This window comes from Salmo salar, chromosome ssa04 (assembly GCF_905237065.1).
Source record: "Salmo salar chromosome ssa04, Ssal_v3.1, whole genome shotgun sequence".
In the NCBI taxonomy this organism is placed as follows: Eukaryota; Metazoa; Chordata; class Actinopteri; order Salmoniformes; family Salmonidae; genus Salmo; species Salmo salar.
Window position 1 is genome coordinate 10,065,048 of NC_059445.1, and position 24,258 is coordinate 10,089,305.

General features: G+C 45.1%; 1 protein-coding gene across 1 annotated transcript in view; it reads left to right on the forward strand.

Annotated features, from left to right (window-relative positions):
* The window catches only part of LOC106602199 (zeta-sarcoglycan), a 298,764-nt gene that overhangs the window by 210,876 nt on the left and 63,630 nt on the right, over positions 1–24,258 (forward strand). The window contains exon 3 of the mRNA XM_045716437.1: positions 7,548–7,649. Coding sequence (XP_045572393.1) covers positions 7,548–7,649 — 102 coding nt within the window. The remainder of the gene's footprint in view (positions 1–7,547; positions 7,650–24,258) is intronic.

A 24,258-nucleotide genomic window follows, 5' to 3' on the forward strand; every position in this document is an offset into this window, starting at 1 on the left:
GATTCGAAATGGTCAGTGATATGTTTATTAACTTGGCTTTCGAAGACTTTAGAGAGGCAGGGAAGGATGGATTTAGGTCTATAACAGTTTGGGTCTAGAGTTTCACCCCCTTTGAAGAAGGGGATGACCGTGGCAGCTTTCCAATCTTTAGGGATCTTGGACGATACGAAAGAGAGGTTGAACAGACTGGTAATAGGGGTTGCAACAATGGCGGTGGATAGTTTTAGAAAAAGAGGGTCCAGATTTTCTGGCCCAGCTGATTTGTACGGGTCCAGGTTATGCAGCTCTTTCAGAACATCTGCAATCTGGATTTGGGTGAAGCTAGGGAGGCTCGGGCAAGTAGCTGCGGGGGGCGGAGCTATTGGCCGGGGCTGGGGTAGCCAGGAGGAAAGCATGGCCAGCCATAGAGAAATGCTTGTTGAAATTTCCGATTATCATGGATTTATCGGTGGTGACCGTGTTACCTAGCCTCAGAGCAGTGGGCAGCTGGGAGGAGGTTTTCTTGTTCTCCATGGACTTTACAGTGTCCCAAAGCTTTTTGGAGTTGGAGCTACAGGATGCAAATTTCTGTTTGAAAAAGCTAGCCTTTGCTTTCCTGACTGACTGCGTGTATTGGTTCCTGACTTCCCTGAACAGTTGCATATCGCGGGGACTATTCGATGCTATTGCAGTCCGCCACAGGATGTTTTTGTGCTGGTCAAGGGCAGTCAGGTCTGGAGTGAACCAAGGGCTATATCTGTTCTTAGTTCTACATTTTTTGTAAGGGGCATGCTTATTTAAGATGGTGAGGAAATTACTTTTAAAGAACGACCAGGCATCCTCGACTGACGGGAAGAGGTCAATATCCTTCCAGGATACCCGGGTCAGGTCGATTAGAAAGGCCTGCGTGCAGAAGTGTTTTAGGGAGCCTTAGACAGTGATGAGGGGTGGTCGTTTGACCGCGGACCCATTACGGACACAGGCAATGAGGCAGTGATCGCTGAGATCCTGATTGAAAACAGCAGAGGTGTATTTGGAGGGCAAGTTGGTCAGGATAATATCTATGAGGGTGCCCATGTTTACGGATTTAGGGTTGTACCTGGTGGGTTTCTTGATGATTTGTGTGAGATTGAGGGAATCTAGCTTAGTTTGTAGGACTGCCGGGGTATTCTGCTGAGATTTTCTATATGTTTCAGTTTGGTTACTGCAGAAATGCACAACATTTGCCATCCTTCTGTTTTGAATGTGTTTTTAACAGTTTTGGTAATAGTGTGTTAGAATTTGAAAACATGTGCTTCAAATATATAGTTTTGCAGGTGGTGGAGTATGAATGAGAAAAGAGATAATGGCTTTCGGAGAATGTGGTCACTGATGCATTTTGTGTGAAAGCAATGAAAAAGGATTCACAGTTTGGTCCACATACACTTCTGTTTCACTGACTGTGTGAAGAGTTTTGACAATGTGACTTCAGTTTTGACTAATGCATGTTAGCAATTGAAAAAAAAACTGTAAATGTACATATCTACCTCCGATGACCTCGTACACCTGCACATGGACTCGGTATTATTATCGTTATCGTTACTCATTGTGGATCTATTATTACTTTTATTATTAGGAGTCTTACTTTTCTACCTTTTCTGTCTCTGCATTGTTGGGAACACGTCCCATTAGTAAGCATTTCACTCTTAGCCTGCACTTCTACCAAGCAAGTGAAGAAACATTTGGTTTGGGACTAATAGATTCAACTTAATGAAGTTTATTTAATTTATAATGTAATAGATTCAACTTAATGAAGTTTATTTAATTTATAATGGAATAGATTCAACTTTATTAAGTTGATCTAATTTATAATGGAATAGATTCAACTTAATTAAGTTTATTTAATTTACAGTGGAATAGATTCAACTTAATGAAGTTTATTTAATTTATAATGGAATAGATTCAACTTAATGAAGTTTATTTAATTTATAATGGAATAGATTCAACTTTATTAAGTTGATCTAATTTATAATGGAATAGATTCAACTTTATTAAGTTGATCTAATTTATAATGGAATAGATTCAACTTAATTAAGTTTATTTAATTTACAGTGGAATAAATTCAACTTAATGAAGTTTATTTAATTTACAGTGGAATAGATTCAACTAAATGAAATTGATTTCATTTATAATGGAATAGATTCAACTTAATGAAGTTTATTGAATTTACAATGGAATAGATTCAACTTAATGAAATTGATTTCATTTATAATGGAATAGATTCAACTTAATGAAATTGATTTCATTTATAATGGAATAGGTTAAACAAGTTGTTTGAGAAACAGAGGGTTGGAGCTCATTTATTCACCTATATACAATACACACTCATTGGCCAGTTTTTTAGGTACACCACCCCATTCACCAAAAGGGTTCGCTCCTACTGAGTGTATGACTGATGGTCTGTAAAGGTCCAGGGGAAACCGTACTGAAGCCGAGGCATAATTGAGTTTTTCACCTATGTACAATATAGCAGGGGTACACTTTTACCCTAGGAGGTCTGGAGCTTGCTGCTTTTCTGTTCTAACTGATAATTCATTGCACACACCTGGTGTCCCAGGTCTAAATCAGTCCCTGATTAGAGAGGAACATTGAAAAATTGCAGTGGAGCTGGCTTCGAGATCCAGAGTTGAGGGCAAAATAGGATCGATCAATATACAATATAGGTGAATTAATGAGAAGTATTCAGCCTTTGTACTTTCATTACGTGTATGACATGAGACTGTAATAAAACTTGGTCCACATATTGAAGACACTGGGGACTTGAGAGTGAAAATGTAAGAGAACTAATAACACTTCTTGTCTTCTATCTGGCCTTATTTGAAATAGTCCTGTAACGAAATGTGCTGCGTTAGATAAGCATTCAGGGAGGGCCATCCAAAGCTTCCCGAGGCCCAGCCACAAGGGGACCATGCAGGCTTTCAGGAGCTTTAAGATAGGTACTGAAATTATGCCCTGGCTTCAGTACAGTTTCCCCTGGACCTCTAGAGGTTACCCGTCATTTTGAGAGAGAGAGAGAGAGAGAGAGAGAGAGAGAGAGAGAGAGAGAGAGAGAGAGAGAGAGAGAGAGAGAGAGAGAGAGAGAGAGAGAGAGAGAGAGAGAGAGAGAATGTGTGCGCTGGCGAGTGCAAAGGGATTTGATTCGTTCCAATAAACCCCAGTGTGTCTCTCTTGTTGTGTGTTTGTGGGAAGGTTTTGTATTCCAGTCCTAGAGCAGAACAGCTTTTCTTTCATCCCAATCATTGCACTGTAAACAATATTGTGCCCCTTTTACTTAAAAAATTTAGGTAACTATTTGCATCAGCTTTTTAAGTATAATATACTTCGCTTTTAGTGTATTACAAGCTCAAATATATGAAGTGCTAAGAGCTAACTGGATTAAAAAAATTCCTTTCATTCAACTTCATTTTATCAGCTTCAGAATTGAACTTTTTTGTTGTTGATCTGCTTAAATCCTTCAAGTCCTAGAACTAATGTTATAAGTTTGATATCATTAATGTAATCAGTTACAGAACTAATATTGTACGTTTAATTTGCTGAATTTACTAAGTATCGTAATGGATATTCTATGTTTTATCTACAAATGTTTTTTGCTCAGTTACTTATGGTACTCAGGTTAGTAAAATGTATTTAAATTACTCAAATATATACTCAGAACTATACTTAAAAAGCTGATGCAAATACTTACCTCAATATACTTGGGATAATTTACAAAAAAATATTCTTTCTATACAAGGGAATATGCAAAAAGAAACAACAGTGTTCAACTTCAAACTTCCACACCTTTATTTTGAATAAAATAAATGTTATCATTTTATAATTTCTTCAAACTTCAATCTGAAATTGCCCCTTAAACCCTATTCCTTAGGCATTTGTATTTTGTAATCTGTAAGCATTCTGGGTATAACTCCACCTTGCCTCCGTAGGTAAAGTTACATCCAGATAGCTTGCACCTGACTACAAATCATTTTAGATCTTTACAACTGCATAAAGGTTAGGTGATAGTTGGGATTAGCACTTTAACTTCACATGTTGTACAGTTTGGCAAGAATGTTCTGGTGGTCTGTTTGCCCCTTAACAACAAAGCAATATTTGAACAGAAACGTAAATTAACGATTTGTCTTAATAGACTTTACACAAAGCACAATATGAACTTTAGCTCAAATACAACCTCATTCAAACTGTTTTAGATGAATCAAAACATGGGTTTTCAAAACATACATTTCACATTTGTTACAAAATATATGCCAAATTCTCCCTTAAACCTGACTGCATATCCACCTTGCCTCCTTAGGTAAAGTTACATCCAGATAACTTGCACCTGACAAATAATATCAGATATCCACTAGTGCACATGGGATACGTTTTAAAACAAAGCTGTTTTTTAAACAGGAATGAACAATGTCTCATTTGACTTCACCTGACAAAGAGCATCATGTAAACTGTAGCTCCTATACTACCTAGCAACTAGCTGTTCAGCTTACTGAGGAGGGTTTAGACCACAGTTTGTGAGTGGCCCTTTGAGAGTTCTCATAGATATCTCTGAAAACCAGTAACTTCATCTTTAGAGCTTGGACCCGTGGGGATTTCCTGAGATCATCAAGTTCCAGGAATACGTTTTGGAACACCTCAAAGGTATATTTTAGTTCTTTGGGGTGCCTAAGATGAGGCCCATAAGCAACGTACATGACTGTAACACTGTGAATGCCAGCCAGGACCTCTGCTCCTTCGATGCAGATCCTTCACAGTGAACACCTTCATCACATGCTGAACGAGGTCCTCTCGGATCATGGTGTCGTCAGCATCCTGAGTGAAAAAAATGAAGAAATAACAGACTAGGCTACTAGATTTCGGCAAATATGTGTAGACAGATCCAAGCTACATTCCAAGTTATAATTTGGTCCTTAGCTGCTGCATGGCCATTCCAGAGGAGAAAGATCACGGCGAGGTCCGTTGAGCTGTTACCAAGCACGATTTAAATTCAGAACTAGACCTAGCATGTCAGTCCAACATAATAATCATAATTTGAATATCATATTTTTAAGTTGTTGGTTGTTACTTCAAAATATTTGTTCAAATTTTGCAGCATATTACCTTGGATTTTTATTTGCAAATGCCAGTCTTTTACAACACATATAAATGAAGTATTATATTCAAAAATGTTAGTAAAACCAGAAATCTATTATTTTAAGTAAAAATCATTGATTTTCTTTTGCAATATGTACTAAGCCCGTGGGCCAATTTTTACAGTGTGGAGAGCGGAAGCCCCTTAGAAGTGGAATAGCTCTTATTGTAGGTCAGAGTCAACGCGAGCTGACACTCTAATACAAGACAATGTTTAGGATGCGTCCCCGAAGGGGAAGTGATGCGGAAGGAAGCTCTCCAAGAACTCAATGCGTTGATTTCAGAAATCAACGAAAGTCAATGCGTTGATTTCAGACCCTGACAAGGCATTGCTTCTACGTTGCCAATGAAAGGTCAAAAGATTTTCCCGGCAGAGAGGGCATACAAACAAACTCGTATCTATGTTTCCTCATTTGTTCATTCCTATACGTCCCTCCAGCTCTTTTTCTTTTCTCTCTAAACATTGTTGGCACGGAAGGTTGAGTGAAAAATGTAGCCGAGAGAGAATATTAAAACCTTCCCTGAGAATGTTTTCAGTGGCCATCCATCATGTGGAGGAGGGAGTATTATACTGTTCACTATAACCTTGTGCCAGGGATGGGATGTGAGCCCTAATGGCCAACTCCACCAGTTAACCTCGCTGCGCTGGGCGATACAATATTATCAGCTTGACTTCTACTGAAGGACTCGGCAGAACACTGTCACATACACACACAGACAGACATGTAGACAATCACGCTTACACACACTCTCACACACGACATGGATGGGGAAATATGTCATTATAACACAACATGGGAATCCAATTTAACAGAGAAGAACATCATTATCCGAGTGCAGGCCTCTGTTACTACAGAATTCACCATCATTCACATCCCGGAGGAGTGGCTTCATTATCCTAAAGTCGCCTGCTTCCCGCCAGGATTCCTGAATACCTTCGGTGTTCCCACCACTGACGCCACTAAGCTCCGCCACTGCGACGCTAATCAGACTGAGAAATGTAATTTACGGCGTGTCTGGTAGGCTAATAGAAGTGACTTTGGCTGCTGGGTATGTGGTTAGCGTAGCTCTCTCTCGCTCTCTTCCTCAACCTCTCTCTCTCTTTCTCTCCGTACCTGCAAGGCTCTCAGGTAGACTGCATTAGTGTGTTAGCGGCGCCGCGGCGCCTAGCCAAGGGGCCTGTTCTTTATCTGACCTTTGTGTTCCCTCAGATTGAACACCAACCTGCCCGAGAGAGACGTTAATGTCTACAACCTGCCACGTCAAATCAAGGCCCCATGCCTTCGCACGCCGCCACCATCGCTAAACACTGTCAGGGGTGACGGGGCTAGACGAGAGAACGGGGGTCTTTAGCTCAGCGTTGGCTCGTCACATTAATGATTCATTATGAATTATTCAGGAATCATCTTTATGTTTTGACGATTGACGGGGGGGCCGTACTCCTGCCTGAGCATGTTCCACCCATGGATAGTTCTGCATAATGTGTTGGTTCCTTTTAATTAAAGAAGCATAATATATATTTTTTTATTATTTTTATTTCACCTTTATTTAACCAGGTCAGCCAGTTGAGAACAACTTCTCATTTACAACTGTGACCTTACTAATATGAGTAGTCACCTGCAGTCGTATGTGTGTGTGTGTGTGTGTGTGTGTGTGTGTGTGTGTGTCCCTTTTCAAAGATGTGATTTTTCACCTGCATGCAGCTAACAGATGTACAGTATGTGAGGAGATGTGTGTGTACAGCAAGAGTGTGTGTGTTGTGTGTATTCATGCATGTGTGTGTGTTGGGTGTGGGTGTGTAAAGCTATAATGTATGTATTATAGGAACTGCAGGCTGGTGTGTGTTAGTTTATTGGGGAGCTGTTTCCCTGTTTGACTTGCTTAATCACCATGGGTTTGAGCTACAGAACAGTCCTAAGGCTGATTTAACCCATTGAGTCCTGCTTGTTTCTATCTTTGGGGTGTGTGTGTGTGTGTGTGTGTGTGTGTGTGTGTGTGTGTGTGTGTGTGTGTGTGTGTGTGTGTGTGTGTGTGTGTGTGTGCATCTGTGCCTATGCGTAATGTGACATTTCTAACCCAGAAAACATACAGTACTTTGTTGTTGAACATGATCCAAATATTGAATTAAAATACAACTTTTGTTCCTTTGGATGTTTTTCTCTCCACTCTCTCCTAAACGGTTTCTTCACGGTGACTGAACTAACACTGGTTTTCTCTGCTTCACTGTTTGGACTTATTTTCTCAATTTTGTCTTTCTCTCTCTCTCTCTCTCTCTCTCTCTCTCTCTCTCTCTCTCTCTCTCTCTCTCTCTCTCTCCCTCTCTCTCTCTCATTCCTCTCTCTCTCTCTCTCTCTCTCTCTCTTTCCTCTCTCTCAATCTCCTCTCTCTTCCACTCTCTTTCCCCGCAGGATGGAATGGGTAATCTTCGTGTAACCAAAGAGGGGATCAGGCTAGAGGGTGTTTCGGAGTTTCTGCTCCCTCTCTACGTGAAAGAAATAGAATCCAGAAGGGTAAGAGACACAACTGTCCTTATGTCCCTCATATGGAGCATCGTAACACCCTATGACTCGCGATGAATGTCATATCCTTCACTAAGACACACCCTTCCCTTGTCATATCAACTGTCATTTCTCAGTAGTAGAAGGTTGAGACACAACCTTCCTTATGTCGCTCATATGAAGCATCGTAACACCCTATGACACACCATATATTACTTCATTTGCACACACTGTATATAGACTTTTTCTATTGTATTATTGACTGTATGTTTGTTTATTCCAAGTGTAACTCTGTGTTGTTGTTTGTGTCGCACTGCTTTGCTTTATCTTGGCCAAGTTGCAGTTGTAAATGAGAACTTGTTCTCAACTGGCCCTACCTGGTTAAATAAAGGTGAAATAAAATAAATCAATAAAAAATATCCCTCACTAAGCCAGCCCATTCCTCATATCATGGCATACCAAGCGTCAGTGCTTACCCATTGTCATAAAGGAGTAGTATAGCACTATGCAATGCCACATCCCAGAGAAATCGTGTGAGACCTAGTAGAGAAGCTCATCTATCTGGATGCCGGGTCCCATGTAAGGTCCCATGTAAGGTCCCATGTAGGGTCCCATGTAAGGTCCCATGTAAGGTCCCATGTAAGGTCCCATGTAAGGTCCCATGTAGGGTCCCATGTAAGGTCCCATGTAAGGTCCCATGTAAGGGGCACAGAAGGATCATGGGAATGGACTTGGATGTGTGACAAATGACCAAATGGGCATCCAATGGAAATTCCAATGATAGAAAAATGTGGAGAGAGACAGGGATGTGATGAGGCACGCTGTTGATAAATATACCCCATGATGCCGCTGCCCTTAACACCATGGACACACACACACACACATACACACACCCTGGCTGCTGTCATGTATAGGTTACTGTGTGTCCCGGGCTATTGGGAAGGCAAGGGAGTCATCACCTTGCATTCTCCACCTTTGCTCAATGTGTGTGTGTGTGTGTGTGTGTGATGGAGGGGTAGGGTTGTAAAGGCAAGTGTACATGCGCATGCTTATTGCTTTACAAGGGAGTATGGTGACGGTGAGAGTGTGTGGAGTGTGTGACAGTCCTGAATACATTACACTGATCTATCCACTCAAAGATCACGCCATTTCTGGGTGACACAGAGGTCAACACTCGATCAGTCCTGACCTTTGAGGTGAAATGATGGATGGTGTTAGATATATTTTATGGGAATATCTTTCTTTGCCCTCCCATTGAAATCCTATGTAGTCGATATCTTACTTTAGAATTTTTTTGTTTGCCTACTCATTGAAAGCCTACAAGATATATTCTTGTATATCATCTTTGTTTTCTCTCCTATTAAAGCCTATGGAGGAGATATCTTCTTTTAGAATATTTTTGTTTGCTCTCCGGTTGAAAGCCTATAGAAGAAATCCAGTCTTTCTGGTTCTTCTTAAGTGTGTGTGACAGAGAAGGCACTAATTGCTGTTGAGGAAGTGACTCTGGCTTGTAGATAACCCCTATGAAGGAGCAGAGCTTCCTGTCAATAAATCAAAGAACTCACTGGCTTCTCTGCCGACTCTTCATCTATCATCAGACAAACAGTATGTTTGTGTGTGTGTGTGTGTGTGTGTGTGTGTGTGTGTGTGTGTGTGGGGTGTGTGGTGTGTGTGTGTGTGCGTGCGTGCATATGTTTGTATCTATCCACCACTTGTAATGACACCGTGATCCCTTTCACATCGGGTCTGCACATCAAAGCAAACACTCTTATTTCGAAAAATACACAGGAAACATGCTGAATCTAACAACCCACTTTTCTCCCCTGAGGGCTTGTTGGTGTGTGCCATTTAGTTTATGGCAGTTTTTTGGGTAGTGGGCATGCTTCAGAACTGAGCTAATCTGGGCAGTGTGGTAGTGGCTAGCGGTGTTAGCCGTACGATGTTAGCATAGGGCTCCAAAGCCCCTGGTGAGACTGGGTCGCTGGCCCAGGATGTATTTGGGCCGTGGTGTATCCGGCCCGGGGTGGCCCTAACCTGATCTGGGCCCACCATGAGGGACTGGGACTGTGGCACTGACAGAGAGAGAGTGAGGGATGGAGGGAGGGAATTAGGGAGGGAATGAGGAAGGAAATGTATTTTGAATATGCGCTGGAAGGGTTTGAGCGGTTTGTTTTTCCAGAGCAGAGCCAAACAAACAGAATTTACAATTTGGTTCGATCGGTTTCGGGTTGACAAATAAACCTGTATGATATATATATATATATATATATATATTTTATTTTTTTGCCGCTAAAACTTTAAAATGCCTCTAGGTTTTTCACACTTGGATTGGAAGCCTGATTGGAGGCGGCGCTCATAGTGGCCGGGGTCTTTAATGCAGGGAAACACAAATCCGATTTACCTAATTTCTACCAGCATGTTACATGTGCAACGAGAGGAAAATAATTCTAGACCACCTTTAATCCACACACAGAGACGTGTACAAAGCTCTCCCTCGCCCTCCATTTGGCAAATCTGACCATTACTCTATCCTCCTGATTCCTGCCTACAAGCAAAAACTAAAGCAGAAAGTACCAGTGACTCGCTCAATACGGAAGTAGTCAGATGGCGCGGATGCTAAGCTACAGGACTGTTTTGCTAGCACAGACTGGAATATGTTCTCGAGATTCTTCCGATGGCATTGAGGAGTACACCACATCAGTCCATCCATGACGTCATCCCCACAGTGACCGTACGTACATACCCTAACCAGAAGCCATGGATTACAAGCAACATCCTAACTGAGCTAAAGGGTAAAGCTGCCGCTTTCAAGGAGCAGGACTCTAACCCGGACGCTTATGAGAAATCCCGCTATGCCCTCAGACAAACCATCAAACAGGCAAAGCGTCAGTACAGGACTAATCCTACTGCACCGGCTCTGACGCTCGTCGGATGTGGCAGGGCTTGCAAACTGTTACGGATGACAAAGGGAAGCACAGCCGCAATCTGCCCAGTGACACGAGTTTACCAGACAAACTAAAGGACTTCTATGCCCACTTTGAGGCAAGCAACACTGAAGCATGCATGAGAGCACCAGCTGTTCCGGACGACTGTGTGATCACGCTCTCCATAGCCGATGTGAGTAAGACCTTTAAACAGGTCAACATTCACAAGGCCAGACGGATTACCAGGACATGTACTCCAAGCATGCTCTGACCAACTGGCAAGTGTCTTCACTGACATTTTCAACCTGTCCCTGACTGAGTCTGTAATACCAACATGTTCCAAGCAGACCACCATAGTCCCTATGCCTAAGAACACTAAGGTAACCAACCTAAATGACTACCGACTTGTAGCACTCATGTCTGCAGCCATTAAGTGCTTTGAAAGGCTGGTCATGGCTTACATCAACACCATTATCCCAGAAACCCTAGACCTACTCCAATTTGCATACCGCTCCAACAGATCCACATATGATGCAATCTCTATTGCACTCCACACTGCCCTTTCCCACCTGGACAAAAGGAACACCTACGTGAGAAGGCTGTTAATTGACTACAGCTCAGCGTTCAACACCATAGTACCCTCAAAGCTCATCACTAAGGTAAGGACCCTGGGACTAAACACCTCCCTCTGCAACTTGATCCTGGACTTCCTGACGGGCCGCCCCCAGGTGGTAAAGTTAGGTAACATCCCATCTGCTACGCTGATCCTCAACACAGGACCCCTCCCTCCTGTACTCCCTGTTCACCCATGACTGCATTGCCAAGCAAGACTCCAACACCATCATTAAGTTTGCCGACGACACAACAGTGTTAGGCCTGATCACTGACAACGGTGAGACAGCCTATAGGAAGGAGGTCAGAGACCTGGCAGTGTGGTGCCAGGACAACAACCTCTCCCTCAGTGTGAGCAAGACAAAGGAGAGCACGCCCCCATTCTCATCGACGGGGCTGTAGTGGAGCATGTTGAGAGCTTCAAGTTCCTTGGTGTCCACATCACCAATGAACTGTCAAGGTCCAAACACACCAAGATAGTCGTGAAGAGGGCACGACAATGCTTATTCCACCCCAGGAGACTGAAAAGATTTGGCATGGGTTCCCCAGATCCTCAAAAAGTTCTACAGCTGCACCATCGAGAACATCCTGACTGGTTGCATCACCACCTGGTATGGCAACTGCTCGGCCTCTGATGGCAATGCACTACAGCCACCCTAGTCATTGCCTGCTATCAAATTCAAATCAAATCAAATTTATTTATATAGCCCTTCTTACATCAGCTGATATCTCAAAGCGCTGTACAGAAACCCAGCCTAAAACCCCAAACAGCAAGCAATGCAGGTGTAGAAGCACGGTGGCTAGGAAAAACTCCCTAGAAAGGCCAAAACCTAGGAAGAAACCTAGAGAGGAACCAGGCTATGAGGGGTGGCCAGTCCTCTTCTGGCTGTGCTGGGTGGAGATTATAACAGCACATGGCCTAGATGTTCAAATGTTCATAAATGACCAGCATGGTCAAATAATAATAATCATAGTAGTTGTTGAGGGTGCAACAAGTCAGTAACACAAGAGTAAGGGTCAGTTGGCTTTTCATAACCGATCTTTGAGAGTATCTCTACCGCTCCTGCAGTCTCTAGAGAGTTGAAAACAGCAGGTCTGGGACAGGTAGCACATCCGGTGAATAGGTCAGGGTTCCAGCAGGTCTGGGACAGCAGGTCTGGGACAGGTAGCACGTCCGGCGAACAGGTCAGGGTTCCATAGCTGCAGGCAGAGCAGTTGGAACTGAAGCAGCAGCACGGCCAGGTGAACTGGGGACAGCAAGGAGTCATCAAGCCAGGTAGTCCTGAGGCATGGTCCTAGGGCTCCCGAGAGAGCGAGAGAAAGAAAGAAAGAGAAAGAGAGAATTAGAGAGAGCATATTTAAATTCACACAGGACACCGGAAAAGACAAGAGAAATACTCCAGATGTGACAGACTGACCCCCCGACACATAAACTACTGCAGCATAAATACTGGAGGCTGAGACAGGAGGGGTCAGGAGACACTGTGGCCCCATCCGATAAAACCCCCAGACAGGGCCAAACAGGTAGGATATAACCCCACCCACTTTGCCAAAGCACAGCCTCCACACCACTGGAGGGATATCTCCAACCACCAACATACCATCCCGGACAAGGCCGAGTATAGCCCACAAAGATCTCCGCCACGGCACAGCCCAAGGGGGGGCGCCAACCCAGACAGGAAGACTACGTCAGTGACTCAACCCACTCAAGTGACGCACCCCTCCCAGGGACGGCATGGAAGAACACCAGAAGCCAGTGACTCAGCCCCCGTAATAGGGGTAGAGGCAGAGAATCCCAGTGGAAAGAGGGGAAACCGGCCAGGCAGAGACAGCAAGGGCAGTTCGTTGCTCCAGCCTTTCCGTTCACCTTCACACCCCTGGGCCAGACTACACTTAATCATAGGACCTACTGAAGAGATGTGTCTTCAGTAAAGACTTAAAGGTTGAGACTGAGTCTGCATCTCTCACATGGGTAGGCAGACTATTCCATAAAAATGGAGCTCTATAGGAGAAAGCCCTGCCTCCAGCTGTTTGCTTAGAAATTCTAGGAACAATTAGGAGGCCCGCGTCTTGTGACCGTAGCGTACGTGTAGGTATGTACGGCAAGCGGTAACGGCCCGCCAAGTCTAAGTCCAAAAGGCTTCTTAACAGCTTCTACCCCCAAGCCATAAGACTCCTGAAAAGCTAACCAAATAGCTGCTCTGAGTATTTGCTTTGAACCCCCATTTTTACACTACTGCTACTCTCTGTTTATTATCTATGTATAGTCACTTTACCTCTTCCTACATGTACAGATTCATCAATTACCTTGACTAACCAGCGCCCCCGCAGATTGACTCGGTACCCCCTGTATAAAGCCTCGATATTGTTATTTTATTGTTGCTCTTTTATTTCAATTTTTTTTTTGTAAATCTTTTTCTTAACTAATATTTTTCTTAAAACTGCATTGTTGGTTACGGGCTTGTAACTAAGCGTTTCACGGTAAGGTCTTGTTGTCTTCGGCGCCTGTGACAAATACAATTGATTTGATTTTGATTAGATTATGTGGTCGAGGTCAACCACTTATAACAGTCGATTGGATCAGTCATGTAGGTCACTTTAAAAGCCTCTTCCTTCTCTCTTTGTTTCTAAATAACAGATCAATGATCATGGTCATCATTCAACAACGTTATCACAGTTAACACACACACACTCCGTATACTTTACAAGGCCCCATGCAGGAAACATGGCGTCACTGCACAGATGTAGGATCTTAACTCGATCACTCTTTTGTTGCTAAGAATTTTCCCTGCACAGCAGGAAATGCGAACATGTAGTGTATTTTATAAAGGCTTCTAATGTTTGTCATTTTCACTTTGAAATTTCAGACTTGATTTGCCGTGATGAAAAATGTATCAACCCCTTCAAAAATGTCCATTGATTATAATCCACATAATAATTAACATTTCCTGTTCCTGCAGGATTATTTTACTGCTGTAGCAAACTAGCACAAATTAAGATCCTTCATCTGTAAGGGTGATGTCTCGTGGACAGACACATGTAACATAACTGGTATTATACACAGACTGTGGGTTGCCACGATTTACAAGGAACTTCTTGGTGTCGCCACTGATCATTTGGACAAATCACAATTTCGCAGGTGTTCACATCTTTCAAAAGGGAATTCTAGGTCCGTGACTTTCAGAGAGGTTGGAGGAGCTACCGTGGTGCTTCGGCTCTTGGTCCGAGTATCTTTTCCAACATGTCTCCCTCCTGAACTTCATCAAGCATCTGACGCAATTATGCTTGATTTTTGTTCTGGGTTTCCGAGATTACTCCGATTATTGTAAGATAGGTTGGTGCTGTAGCTACATCATTGATGTCACAGTCCTATTGACAGACAGCCTGATGGACCTTGGTCCCGATCTCCTTTGAAAAATAGATTTATCTCAATGAAACAAACCTGGTAAAATATATATTTTTTAAATGTCTTGAAGATACCTGGTGCTGCAGCAGACTGACTGCATGTTCCTTGTGGTTTGTTCCAAGAGTGTGCTGTGCTGTCATCCTCTCTCTCCGCACCATGAGGGATGAGCCGAAGCCTGCTCGCCAACACAGACTCTTCTAATTGTCCCCTCAGGGAGCCAATGAAATTCCAGCTTTCTCTGAGGAATAGTTTTCCTCCCTTTATCAATCACTAATTTCTGGCTCGCTCGCTCACTTGCTTGCTCTCTCGCTATCTCTCTCTTTATCACCCCTGACACAATGCTTTCAGCAGACAGGCACTGAAATGGAACAAAACGCAAATTGTAAGTTTCCATTGTAAAACGTTGCGTTTCCTAACGAACACGACCCCGACTAAAGCTTTGTGGAAAAACCCTCTCGTTAGCCATTTGTCAGTTTGGCTATATTTATTGCTTGGTTTTCTGAGGGTCCAAACACTTGCCGGGTAATTTTCTAAGAGTAATTCGTTGTCAGTGTTTTGATATTAGAGTGGTTTCTTTCTTTGGCCTCATGGCTGACATTGATTCAGCCCTCTGCGGTAAACAACATACTGTAAAGAACATAGGAAATACTTAAATACTATTCTACCATATAGTTACACTTCAAGACTTCATACAAATTATTCAGCGATGCAATCGACTCTGGGCGGTCAAGAAACTCGAGATCATTATGTGCGAGCACACACAACCTTTGGGCGTCGCCGTAATACCCATTACTCCCCGCGACTCCACAATATTAAAAAGATACCAGGAAAAAAGGCATTGTCAAACTTCAGAAGTGACCTATAAAAGTGAAACAAAATAATCTGAGAAAAAAAAAAATTCCCGGAAGAAGCGTGAGACTCTAAATGTTTTATTCAGACCAGGCCAAGGGGTATGTGGCACCAGATCGCGACCAATGTAGAAATATGCCCCATTTAACATTTAACAAGATTTCCAGAGTGATGGAACGTCGAAGGAGGCGACTTGGCCTTCAGGAGAAGGGAATGAAAGGGAATATTAATTCACATCATCGCCAGAGATCAAATCCTGCGCCCAGATCTTCTTCTTCCCGAAATGCCGCGAGCCCTTTCAGACGTCGCCCCTGCCAAATATATAGATGTAGAGAATGTAGAAATGCCTCTTTTGGATAGATCATTGAAAAGTTAATGCAGAATCCATTTCTTTGGATTCTGATTTGGATGGCAGTTTTGAGTAGAGTTGATTTGTGCGTCTCGTACCTTATCTTGGGCCTAGGAGCACATTATTATACTAGGATCTGTGAGGAATGAGACTTTATTAAGAGCAAATAGATGGGCTGGTAAGCTACTTCTTTTGACAGCTGTAGATATGGCTAATCCTCATGTCAACGATGGTATCCGAGAGTGGAATGTACTGTAAAATGTGTTGGCCCATTTAGCAATCCTTTATGAGTTTCCACTGACTCAGACTTCATATTTTTAGTGAATTCAGAATGGCTGGCACAGCTTGCAATAGTGTTGTATACACACTGTTCCACTTCCATAGAAATCTGCTGGTAGCAGACTTACTTAGTCAACCGTGGCCAAACGAAGTGCAGCCAATCAAATCACGGCATGACTAAGCCAGAAGTCATGGCAGCTGTCGGCATGGTTACGAGGGCCACGCCACAATTACACCAGGCAGTTCATTAGTCGAATAAACAAATACTTTTTCATGTCTTTAATCGTTCTGACACTACAGATGCCTTGGTGGGCCTTCACTTATATACACACACACACACACACACACACACACACACACACACACACACACACACACACACACACACACACACACACACACACACTACTCTTACACACACACACTACTCTTACACACACACACACAAACACACACTACTCTTACACACACACACTACTCTTACACACACACCCGACATCCCACCAGGTTTTAGTATTCACTGAGCATCACAGGTTACGGTTGTTCAACTCACTGAAATTAAGAGACATTTAATTCATTAATGGCAGCAAATTGACATTACACTGGTATCTGGCCTGCTTGGTTTTATCTTGGTCCCCCATCAGTACCTAATGACATTTCCATGTGTGTCACACGGCCTGGGGAAAATGGCATGGCGCGCTTCCTGTATTTACAGAGGCAGTGGGATGGTCTCCGGCTGCACGGCGCTAACAAGGCAAATACTAAAGGTGACCGCACTGACCGAGGGAGGATCGAGGGAGGAAGAGGGGGGTAGAGGGAGGATACAGGAAGGTAGAGGGAGGATGCAGGGACGTAGAGGGAGGTAGAGGAGGGTAGAGGGAGGACACGGGGAGGTAGAGGGAGGACACGGGGAGGTAGACGGAGGACAGAGGGAGGTAGAGGGAGGACACAGGGAGGTAGAGGGAGGACACGGGGAGGTAGAGGGAGGACACGGGGAGGTAGAGGGAGGACACGGGGAGGTAGAGGGAGGACACGGGGAGGTAGAGGGAGGACACTGGGAGATAGAGGGAGGACACGGGGAGGTAGAGGGAGGACACGGGGAGGTAGAGGGAGGACAGAGGGAGGTAGAGGGATGACACTGGGAGGTAGAGGGATGACACTGGGAGGTAGAGGGATGACACGGGGAGGTAGAGGGATGACACGGGGAGGTAGAGGGAGGATCAGGGGATGTAGAGGGAGGACATGGGAGGGTAGAGGGAGGATACTGGGAGGTAGAGGGAGGCAGGGAGGTAGAGGGAGGACACGGGAGGTAGAGGGAGGATACTGGGAGGTAGAGGGAGGGCACGGGGAGGTAGAGGGAGGACACAGGGAGGTAGAGGGAGGACACGGGGAGGTAGAGGGAGGACAGAGGGAGGTAGAGGGAGGACACTGGGAGGTAGAGGGAGGACACGGGGAGGTAGAGGGAGGACACGGGGAGGTAGAGGGAGGACACGGGGAGGTAGAGGGAGGACAGAGGGAGGTAGAGGGAGGACACTGGGAGGTAGAGGGAGGACACTGGGAGGTAGAGGGAGGACACGGGGAGGTAGAGGGAGGACACGGGGAGGTAGAGGGAGGGCACGGGGAGGTAGAGGGAGGACACGGGGAGGTAGAGGGATGACACGGGGAGGTAGAGGGATGACACGGGGAGGTAGAGGGATGACACGGGGAGGTAGAGGGAGGAGTCGGGGATGTAGAGGGAGGTAGAGGAGGGTAGAGGGAGGATACAGGGAGGTAGAGGGAGGTAGAGGGAGGTAGAGGGAGGATACAGGGATGTAGAGGGAGGTAGAGGGAGGACACAGGGAGGTAGAGGGAGGACACAGGGAGGTAGAGGGAGGACACAGGGAGGTAGAGGGAGACTAGAGGGAAGTACAGGGAGGATACAAGGAGGTACAGGGAGGATACAGGGACATAGAGAGGGGAGTGGGAGGATAGAGGGAGGATAGAGGGAGGATAGAGGGAGGTACAGGGAGGATAGAGGGAGGTACAGGGAGGATAGAGGGAGGTACAGGGAGGATAGAGGGAGGTACAGGGAGGATAGAGGGAGGTACAGGAAGGTACAGGGAGTAAGAAGGAAGACACAGGGAGGATACAGGGAGGTGGAGGGAGGATACAGGGAGGTGGAGGGAGGATACAGGGAGGTGGAGGGAGGATACAGGGAGGTAGAGGGAGTAAGAAGGAAGACACAGGGAGGATAGAGGGAGATAGAGGGAGGTAAAATCAATTTAAATCACATTTTATTGGTCACATACACATGGTTAGCAGATGTTATTGTGAGCGTAGTGAAATGCTTCTAGATCCGACAGTGCAGCAGTAGATACTGCTGGTAATATCTAACAATTCCACAACAAAACCTAATACACACAATCTAGTGAAGGAATGGGATGAGAATATATAAATATAAAATATATGGATGAGCAGTGACAGAGCAGCTAAGATGCAGTAGATAGTAAAGAATAGATAGTGAAGGATACAGTATACAGTATATACGTATAAGATGAGTAATGCGAGATACATAAACATTCTTAAAGTGGCATTATTAAAGTGGCCAATGATATCAAGCCTGTAGGTAGGCAGCCACCTCTCTGTGCTAGTGGTGGCTGTTCAACAATCTGATGGCCTTGAGATAGAAGCTGTTTTTCAGTCTCTCTGTCCCAGTTTTGATACACCTGTACTGACCTCGCCTTCTGGATGGTAGCGGGGTGAACAGGCAGTGGCTCGGGTGGTTGTTGTCCTTGATGATCTTTTTGGCCTTCCTGTGACATCGGGTGTTGTAGGTGTCCTGGAGGGCAGGTAGTTCGCCCTCGGTGATGCGTTGTGCAGACCTCACCACCCTCTGGAGAGCATTGCGGTTGTGGGCGGTGCAGTTGCCGTACCAGGCGGTGATACAGCCCGACAGGATGCTCTCAATTGTGCACCTTAAAAAGTTAGTGAGTGTTTTCGGTGACAAGACACATTTTTTCAGCCTCCTGAGGTTGAAGAGGCGCTTTTGTGCCTTCTTCACCACACTGTCTGTGTGGGTGGACCATTTCAGTTTGTCGGTGATATGTACACCGAGGAACTTAAAACTTTCCACCTTCTCCACTGCTGTTGTCCTGTCGATCTGGATGGGGGGGGGGTGCTCCCTCTGCTGTTTCCTGAAGTCCACGATCATCTCTTTTGTTTTGTTGACATTGAGTGAGAGGTTGTTTTCCTGACACCACACTCTGAGGGCCCTCACCTCCTCCCTGTAGGCCGTCTCGTCATTGTTGGTAATCAAGCCTACCACTGTAGTGTTGTTTGCAAACTTGTTGATTGAGTTGGAGGCGTGCATGGCCACACAGTCGTGGGTGAACAGGGAGTACAGGAGAGGGCTGAGAATGCACCCTTGAGGGCCCCAGTGTTGAGGATCAGCGGAGTGGAGATGTTGTTTCTTACCTTCACCAGCTGGGGGCGGCCCGTCAGGAAGTCCAGGACCCAGCTGCACAGGGCGGGGTCGACACCCAGGGTCTCAAGCTTAATGATGAGTTTGGAGGGTACTATGGTGTTGAATGCTGAGCTGTAGTCAATGAACAGCATTCTTATGTAGGTATTCCTCTTGTCTAGATGGGATAGGACAGTGTGCAGTGTGATGGCGATTGCATCGTCTGTGGACCTATTCGGGTGGTAAGCAAATTGAAGTGGGTCTAGGGTGACAGGTAAAGTGGAGGTGATATGATCCTTGACTAGTCTCTCAAAGCCATTCATGATGACAGAAGTGAGTGCTACAGGGCGGTAGTCATTTAGTTCAGTTACCTTGGCTTTCTTGGGAACAAGAACAATGGTGGCCATCTTGAAGTATGTGGGGACAGCAGACTGTGATAGGGATTGATTGAATATGTCCGTAAACACACCAGCCAGCTGGTCTGCGCAGGCTCTGTGGACGCGGCTAGGGATGCCGTCTGGGCCGACAGCCTTGCACGTTTAAATGTTTTACTCACGTCGGCCACGGAGAAGGAGAGCCCACTGTTTTTGGTAGCGGGCCTTGTCGGTGGCACTGTGTTGTCCTCAAAGCGGGCAAAGAAGTTGTTTAATTTGTCTTGGAGCAAGACGTGGATGTCCCCGACGGGGCTGGTTTTCTGTTTGTAATCCGTGATTGTCTGTAGACACTGTCACTTACGCGTCGTGTTTGAGCCGTTGATTTGCGACTCCACGTTGTCTGTATACTGACACTTTGCTTGTTTGAATGCCTTACGGTGGGAATAAATACACTGTTTGTATTCGGTCATATTTCTAGTCGCCTTGCCATGATTAAATGTGGTGGTACGTGCTTTCAGTTTTGCGTGAATGCTGCCATCAACAGGAAGTAATCTTGAAGCGTGGAAAACGATTGGTCAAACCAGCATTGGATAGACCTAAGCACCAGCGCTTCCCGTTTTAGTTTCTGCCTATAGGAGGGAAGCAACAAGATGGAGTCGCGGTCAGATTTGCCAAAAGGAAAGCAGGGGAGGGAGGATACAGGGAGGGAGGGAGGATACAGGGAGGATAGAGGGAGGATAGAGGGAGGATAGAGGGAGGATAGAGGGAGGATAGAGGGAGGATAGAGGGAGGATAGAGGGAGGTACAGGGAGGATAGAGGGAGGATAGAGGGAGGATAGAGGGAGGATAGAGGGAGGTTAGCGGGAGGATACAGGGAGGTATCCCGAGTGACTCCTGAGTGGCACAGCGGTTTAAGGCACTGCATCTCAGTGCAAGGGGAATCACTATAGTACCTGCTTCGAATACATGCTGTATCACATCCGGCCGTGAATGGGAGTCCCATAGGGCAGTGCCCAATTGGTCGGCCGGAGTAGGCCGTCATTTTAAATAAGAAATTGTTCTTAACTGACTTACCTAGTTAACTAAAGGTTAAATAAATAAATAAAATAAAAAGGTAGATGGAGGATACAGAGAGGTTATAGGGAGGATACAGAGAGGCTATAGGGAGGATAGAGGGACATTGAGGGAGGATAGATGGAGGATAAAGAGAGGATAGGATACAGGGAGGGAGAGGGAGATAGAGGGAGGATACAGGGAGGATAGGATACAGGGAGGATACAGGGAGATAGAGGGAGGATGGATGGAGGATACAGGGAAGATAGAGGGAGGATACAGGGAGGATAGAGGGGGGATAGAGGGAGGATACAGGGAGGATACAGGGAGGATAGAGGGCGGATACAGGGAGGTAGAGGGCGGATACAGGGAGGTAGAGGGAGGATACAGGGAGGATACAAGGAGATAGAGGTAGGATACAGGGAGGATAGAGGGGGGATACAGGGAGGATACAGGGAGGTAGAGGGAGGATACAGGGAGGATAGAGGGGGATAGAGGGAGGATACAAGGAGATAGAGGGGGGATACAGGGAGGTAGAGGGAGGTGTGCTACTTTTAGAGTTGAGTTCATTGTTCAGCGATTTAGTGCTTTCTCTCTCTCTTTATCTTTCTGTCTACGTTAGGAGCTGTCGCAGTCTTAGTGAAGTAGAATTCACATCAGTTTAGTGTTAGCAGGCCCTGCAACTTCGGAACCGACCCCACTAAAATAGTATACAGTGTATCCAGATATACCTATAACGCGTGTACCGAAATTCATTTGATTACCAACTCATGATCTTTCATGTTGAATCATATAAAAATGTGATAAACAGATTTCACTGCATCATTATTGCATCAACATTGCACTGCATCAATTATGATGTTCTCCTCGCACCACACAGTACAGCTCCGAATTCACACAGAAAAGGGGAAAGGACATGGAGAGAGGGAAAAGGCAAGAGAGAGGGAAAAGGACATGGAGAGAGGGAAAGGACAAGAGAGAGGGAGAGAGAGCGCACGTTAGACGACTTTCCTGTTTCGCGTTATATGAAACATCTCTGTCATTAAACGTCAGCAAAAGGGAATTGGCGGAGATGTCTCGAGCAAGTAAATGTGCAAGAAAATGTATCACCCCAAAGATCAATGGACAGGCAAAAAGATGCAAATGAAAGCCTCACTCTGGAGTCTGGAGAGTGTGACAACAAACACGACACTCCCTCATCTCCTTTACAAACTGGATGTGAAAATTCAGTTTGAACTAGCTCCAGCGTCGTTTAGGGAATTGACGATACATAATGCAATGAAACCAGAGACAAAATGAAAAGAAGTAACAAAATGATGGGGGACGGGCAAAATAACACTTGTGTAATCAACAGCATGCAAAGAGAAAACAACACTCGACTGATCGCGGGCCAGTGGAATGACAAGTCGGGCTCCAGAGGGATATAGTGGCTGTTTAATCAGAGGGAACGGTTAAGTAATCTATAGCTGTGACCGACGGACAAGTTGTGTGTATTTTAGTCAGACGTGTTTGATACAGGATATGTTGACCAAGTCCCAGAGACAGGAAGAGAGAGGGATGAGTTGGAAATGTCTTGGATGCCTTGGTTGACCCTAGAGTTAAGTCATGCCTTTTTAAAGAGAGCAGAGATCCTGTTAGGCCGTGGAGACCATAGAAATAGTCAATGATCATTGATTATATTTATATGATGGAGACAGAGCTGCATGTATAATGTGGCTTGTCATGACGAATCCCAAGACTAAACCCTTGTTTTTTCTGCCTTGCCTTGTAAGCGGTTAATAATGGATATGAATCCAAACTAGTCGAACAAACAGTGCATTTGGAAAGTATTCAGACCCCTTGGCTTTTTCCACATTTAAATGTCTAAAAACCTGTTTTTGCTTTGTCATTATGGGGTATTGAGTGTAGATTGTTGAGGGAAACGTTTTATTTAATCCATTTTATAATACGGCTGAATCTTAACAAAATGTGGAAAAGGTCAAAAAGGGTCTGAAAACTTAGTGAATGCACTGTACAATTGCCCAGCTCAGATTGGGTATTTATTGAATCACAATCCACAAGCTTCATTTTAAACCTTCGCTCTGGGGTAAAATATAACCTTTGAGCAAATTTAAAATGAAATGATATTTGTGGCATTTTGGTGCCATTACCATACTCCTGTCTTGTGTTCAGTGACCAATGTTGGTGTGATGAGTGACATTACCTGAGACCTGCCTAGTCGGAAGCTTAGCAGTCCAACACAGTCTTGTGGCACGCAGGAGACCCGAGTTCAAACCCAGTCGGTGACAGTTGTAAAGCACAGACGTCACTGGTACCCTGTGTCGTTAACCCTCAGGACAGTCCACTCTGCCGTGACACACACACACACACACACCACTCTGCCGTGACCTCATTTAAGTTCTATTCTCCCCTGGACAGATTGGACTGGCTGACCCCGGCCCCTCTAAGTCCTTTTAAATCCCAGGGGGTCAGGGTGAGTGACAGAAGCGGGTAATATGTGTTATTCATGTCTTATTACTATGTTATAAGTGTGTTAATACGGTGTAATAACTGCCAGGGAACACACACAGACAGACAGAGCAAAGCCAGGGCTGAGGAAACTGAAATCCCACCAAAGCCCTTCGTTTTGAGAGCGAGAGCGAGAGAGAGAGAGAGAGAGAGTTTTATTTATTTACACAGTGCAGGCAGACTGGCCCTGCCTGGAGGCCTGAGAGATGGACTGGCCCTCTGATCAATAATCTATTAGTGGAGAGACATGCCTCTGAAGGCCCCAGACAGACTCACACACACCTATATACACACTGTATGTCTGTGTGAGTACAGATGTGTGTGTGCATGCCTGTGTTTGTTCGTGTCCATGTTTTAGGTTTGCATGTCTTTGTGCATATGTTGACAGCAATTGTGTATGCATGCAGCGTGTGGTGCGTTTGTGTTCTTGCATGTCTCTATGTACTGTGTGTGGCTAGGTACTGCTCTGTTTCAGCTGTCGTGGGCAGCCTAGCTGTTTGGAGAAGGAGACCAGTTGGCTAGGTACCGCTCTGTTTCAGCTGTCGTGGGCAGCCTAGCTGTTTGGAGAAGGAGACCAGTTGGCTAGGTACCGCTCTGTTTCAGCTGTCGTGGGCAGCCTAGCTGTTTGGAGAAGGAGACCAGTTGGCTAGGTACCGCTCTGTTTCAGCTGTCGTGGGCAGCCTAGCTGTTTGGAGAAGGAGACCAGTTGGCTAGGTACCGCTCTGTTTCAGCTGTCGTGGGCAGCCTAGCTGTTTGGAGAAGGAGACCAGTTGGCTAGGTACCGCTCTGTTTCAGCTGTCGTGGGCAGCCTAGCTGTTTGGAGAAGGA